The sequence below is a fragment of the Marmota marmota genome, unplaced genomic scaffold (assembly GCF_001458135.2).
Source record: "Marmota marmota marmota unplaced genomic scaffold, marMar, whole genome shotgun sequence".
Lineage (NCBI taxonomy): Eukaryota > Metazoa > Chordata > Mammalia > Rodentia > Sciuridae > Marmota > Marmota marmota.
In genome coordinates this window covers 17,986,188-17,991,614 of record NW_026000082.1, presented here as the reverse complement: position 1 = coordinate 17,991,614, position 5,427 = coordinate 17,986,188, and the positions used below count along the sequence as shown (strand labels likewise).

Sequence of the window (5,427 nt, the reverse complement as noted above, 5' to 3'; positions counted from 1 at the left end):
ACAATTAAATAGTTTAAGAAACTTTTGTAAGTGAAGCCGCTAAGTAGTGAAGCCACAACTGGAGCCCCCAACAGCCTCATTCTAAGGTCTGCTATGCAGACCAGGAAATTTAGGCTCAGAAGAGGAAATTACCCAAAAAGGGACACACCGGCTTTTAATAGCGGCTAGCAGCTGGGACTCAGGCTGCCAATGCTCAACCTTTGGCCACTGTGCGGCGCTGTGAGGGCAGCGGTCAGCTCTTGCCCACGTCGGGCGCCCATTCCCCTTCTACCGCCCAGAGGTTGAAATGAGCCCAATCGGAGCTGGAGCGGACTTTTTTTCTGGATCCTGGAGAGAGGCTAGAAGAGAAAGAGGCCTAATGGGATAGGCAGGAATCCAGATAGCTGAAAAAGCTGCTAAACCAACCTTAGGTGCACCAGATCCCTAGAGAGAAAGGCAACACGTGCCGGGGATGAGGTCAGAATTCGCTGAGGGAGGTCTCCAAGGGGGCCCTGCTACCTGTCCAGTGGTCATAGGGGCAGTGGGGAGGTAGCCCTCAGTGTGACTGCGGGTAAGGGAGAGGGGAGCTGAGAGGGATTTCCAGACCCACAGACACTCAGACAAATGCAGCTTCCATAGGAAACGGTGAGAGATTGACCGAGGAAGAGGGACAGAGACTAACGGAAGCTAAGACTGAAAGCAGTCATAGTACAGGCAAACCCGGAGTCACAGACCGTCGGAACCCCAGAAATACGGCCACAGCAGAGAAATTTTAGGGAGGGATCACGAACAGGCGGCGCACTCCCTGGGTCTCCCCGCGAAGGCCTTGAAGGGAAGGGGAAGGAAAGGGGAGCAGACAGAATTTCTCACCTCTCGGAGGCGCGAGGATGCGAACGCCCGGTTTCCTCCTCGAGATCACTCACCCCCTTGGGCCGGAAGCCGCTTGGGCTCCGCAGGCCCTGCAAGGCTCCGCTGGTCTGGACGTCTCAGGCTCCCGCTCGCGTTCCAACGGCGTTTCGGCCTTGGTGGCTCCGGACGCTGCTTTGGGGAGATGATGGGCGGGGGCTGCCACCACTTCTACCAGCTCTGGCTGGAGCCCGCCTTGACTTCCAAGAACTGAGCGCCCTGAAGGCAGAGGTTCCCGGGAGCCGAGGATTTGCGGGAACTGTGGGAAGGGGAGGACCCGCCTCCAGCCACGCGAACCCAGCTCCCGCCGCGGCGGCAGTATGTTCCCGCCGGGCCCCTGCTTGAAGGCACTCCGCGGGTCCCCTCCCGCCCCGCCCCACCCAGAGAGCTCCGCCCCAAGCCCGCGGCTCTTCCGCCTTAGGCAGCGGCTTAGGAGAACCCCGACTTCCACCCCTGGGGGAGTAGGGACGGACGCCCGCCAAGGTGAGGGGGTGGCTCAGCTCCTTCCGCCTGCGCGGTGGGTGTAGGTCCCGGTTCCGGCTCCCGGGGCAGCAGAGGGAGCGGCCAGTTGGGTGCGTCCTGCAGGATGAGACCGGCTGAGTTAGGCCACCAGGGGGCGCTGCGAAGCTGGGGGACACCCCTCCCTGTCCGCTTCAGTCCGCCCCCTCCCCGCCCGCGCGCAAAACACACTCGCCCCAGAGGCAGCGCGGCCGAGCCGGAGCCGCGGCCGGAGCGGAGCCCGAGATCGCGGCGGCGGTGGCGGCGGCACCATGACCCTGGGCAGCTGCTGCTGCGAGATCATGTCCTCCGAGAGCTCCCCGGCCGCACTGTCTGAGGCCGACGCAGACATAGACGTGGTGGGCGGCGGCAGCGGTGGGGGGGAGCTCCCAGCCCGCTCCGGGCCCCGCGCCCCCCGGGACGTGCTCCCTCACGGCCACGAGCCTCCTCCGGAGGAAGCCGAGGCAGACGTAGCAGAAGACGAGGAGGAGTCGGGTGGCAGCTCTGACGGCGAGCCTCGCGCTCTAGCGCCCCGGGGGGCGGCGGCCTCAGCGGGAAGCCCAGGGCCAGGCGCGGCCGCGGCCCGGGGCGCGGCGGGGCCGGGGCCCGGACCACCGTCGGGGGGCGCGGCGACGCGGAGCCCTTTGGTAAAGCCACCCTATTCATACATCGCGCTCATCACCATGGCCATCCTGCAGAGCCCCAAGAAGCGGCTGACGCTGAGCGAGATCTGCGAGTTCATCAGCGGCCGCTTCCCCTACTACCGGGAGAAGTTCCCCGCCTGGCAGAACAGCATCCGCCACAACCTCTCGCTCAACGACTGCTTCGTCAAGATCCCCCGCGAACCGGGCAACCCGGGCAAGGGCAACTATTGGACGCTTGACCCGGAGTCGGCCGACATGTTCGACAACGGCAGCTTCCTGCGGCGCCGCAAGCGCTTCAAGCGGCAGCCGTTACCGCCACCACATCCACACCCGCACCCTCACCCAGAGCTGCTGTTGCGTGGCGGGGCTGCAGCGGCCGGGGATCCCGGCGCCTTCCTGCCCGGCTTCGCCGCTTACGGCGCCTACGGCTATGGCTACGGGCTGGCACTCCCGGCCTATGGCGCACCCCCACCGGGGCCGGCCCCGCACCCGCATCCACACCCGCACGCCTTCGCTTTCGCTGCCGCTGCCGCAGCAGCGCCTTGCCAGCTGTCGGTTCCCCCAGGCCGCGCCGCTGCGCCTCCACCCGGACCTCCGACGGCCTCGGTGTTCGCTGGCGCAGCCTCGGCTCCGGCCCCTGCGCCTGCCCCAGGGTCGGGCCCGGGCCCCTCCGGCCTGCCCGCCTTCCTAGGCGCGGAGTTGAGCTGCGCCAAAGCTTTCTACCCCGCGTCCCTGAGCCCTCCCGCAGCTGGCACAGCGGCCGGTCTGTCCACCGCACTCCTGCGCCAGGGCCTTAAGACTGACGCGGGAGGTGGTGCGGGCGGCGGGGGCGCAGGCGCTGGGCAGAGGCCTTCCTTCTCTATAGACCACATCATGGGCCATGGTGGTGGCGGGGGAGCACCCCCAGGCAGCGGCGAGGGGTCCCCGGGATCGCCGTTCACGGCAGCTGCGGGACCTGGGAGTCAAGCCCAGGTCTTGGCCATGCTGACTGCCCCGGCCCTGGCTCCGGTGGCCGGTCACATCCGCCTCTCGCACCCTGGGGACGCGCTACTGTCTACAGGGCCGCCGTTTGCCGGCAAAGTCGCCGGCCTCAGTGGCTGCCACTTCTGACCACAGCGGGCTCAGGGTCAGTTAGGCCCGCACTCAGCTTCTCCCGGGAGCTCCTGCGGTCCCAGCGGAACTCAGGGAGTCTATTTATGAAGAGTCTCCAACCTGGGCCGGCGCGCGTGACTTGGCACTTCAGGTTCCACGCTCAGAATCTCGCCGAGAGTTGGGACGAAGCGGGCTCCATCGCTCAGGGCGAGGCCTGGGTTTAAGCTAAGTGGTCCCAAGCCAAGATCCCATTCCTGTTTGAGCAGCAAACGAGGGAGTGGGGAACCTTCGGTTTTTCCCTGCCTGAGTCCGCTCCGCAACCCCGGAAGAATGCCTTCCCGGAGACGTGCCTGCCCAGGCCCTGCGGATCCCACCAGAAACACCAAGGGCGCTGAGAGGTCTCCCTTTCTTCCTTCCTCAACTTTGCGACCCTGCTTGTCCAATATTATAATTTAACAACATCTATTATCCGCTTGTGCTTAAAAGAAAAATTCAAAGTTTTTTTTTTTCCTGTTCTCCAAGGAAGTTCGTTCCCTCTGAAGCCTAGCTCAGTATCTACACAGGCGAAGCTGAACCGAGAGGTGAAGCAGCGGATCTCCACAATCTTTGCAGAAACCCCAGATCCCACTCCATGAGGAAAATCCTTTCTCTTTCATGTTTGGGTGCTTTTCAAGGAACTTCTTCCCTTTCCCCTAGCCGGCTGGGGCCAGCCATCCAGGGCCAGCAACCCTCTCAGTCTCCAGCTCAGCCCCAGGCCCTGGGGTATTTATTGTAGTTAAAGGCAATGAGGTCGGGTGGGAGAGGAGGGTCTGGGTCAGGGACTGGAAAGGTGGGGGTGGGGTGGGCAAGGGCACCAAGCTGTGTCAGGGGGTCCTGTAATTATGTGTAAATATCTGTACAGCAGGCTGCTCTCTGTTCTCTGTCCACTGGTGTGCATTGATTTAGAAACCTCTGCTTAGGGAAGACTCTGTGAAATTGTCTGATGGTTTGTGTGGAAGAAAAGAAAAATCTGTCTCTTTCCTCCCTTCCCACTGGTGTCAATTGAATAAATATATGCGAACTTCAGCAGTCACCAGCTCCGTCTGCTTGCCTGCACTCCCTTGTCCTTGTTGGGGGCTCACCTAGAAGACCCCAAGCTCCTCAGCAGAGGGGGAGTGAGGAAGGGTCAGGCAGGCAGAGGAGGGTTTGGGCTTATCAGATACTGGGGGCACTGTGACGTTTGCCTTCAGCTGCTAATGGGGCCAGGTCTCTGGGAAGCCAATGACCCCTCCAGCACTTTCATTTTCACTCCGGTACTAGGAAGGTTTTCACCATGGAATTGGGCACATGGATTCTGTTTCAAATGCACCTGAGGAGTCTTACCTCCTTCTTGTTTAGTTTTAGCATGGCCTGGGTAGATCTGGGTGCTAAGTGCTCTTGAACACTGTATCCACTGAGTACAGGGCGAGTTAAGTCTCTTGATGCACATTCTGTGTGCCTCTGTATAGATGTGTGCAGGGGCTTTTATGGAGCTTGGATTGTTTTGTGTTTGGGTTTGTGTGTGTATATTATTTTTTCAGAATATATGTATTTTTATTTCTACATTTGTCCGTGAACATTTGTCTCTGGGTGTGTGTTGACTCGGTTACACTCTCTGAGAGGAGAGAGGTTTCTCTTTGGCCATTGTAGGGCCTTTAGGAATTGGCCCCTCCTGACATAGGTAACAGAATGGGAGGTATGAAATTAGAGACTGAAACCTCACTCTCTTCCCACCTGAGAGGGCTAGAGGTGTACTGTGAGATAAAGGAGAGTTAATGGGGTCTGTCTGCTAGGGCAAAACTCCTGGTCCCTTGAACCATGCTCATAGCTGGAAGCTACTACCTGAGTGCAAATCCATTGGTCTGATTGGAGTCTCCCACAGCTTACCGAGCCCTCAGCTCTTTACATGTGTTTGGTACTACCTGTAGTCAGATTTGCAAATGCTTTGGGTGAGGTGATGCTTTGGAAGAAGCAGAGATAGTTGTTGCGCTTTTTTCTCTGTGTGTTCCACTGAGATCTTAGGAGAGAAGAACTATGGAAATACACGAAGAGACAGTTCAGCCTTCATAAAACACACACACACACACACACACATACACACAATTTTGAGGGCAAGGGTTAGGAGACAAGTGACTGAAAAGGAAGAAACAGGGTCAGAGACCCAGATGCAGAGAACTTGAGGGTGTGGGCAGAGAGAAGTATGAAGGCTTCTTCAGCTAGGATCCCAGCAACTGGCAATAGTAGGAAGGAAGAAGATATTAGAGGGCAGAGGCTGCTATAGAATCAGAAT

The 5,427-nt window shown here is 59.6% G+C and overlaps 1 protein-coding gene across 1 annotated transcript; it reads left to right on the top strand.

Annotated features, from left to right (window-relative positions):
• The first annotated feature begins 1,325 nt into the window (after positions 1-1,325).
• Positions 1,326-4,191, top strand: Foxd2 (forkhead box D2). The gene has a single exon (XM_015485026.2). The coding sequence runs from the start codon at positions 1,656-1,658 to the stop codon at positions 3,135-3,137; it is 1,482 nt and encodes a 493-aa protein (XP_015340512.1). The 5' UTR covers positions 1,326-1,655; the 3' UTR covers positions 3,138-4,191.
• Positions 4,192-5,427: the final 1,236 nt, after the last annotated feature.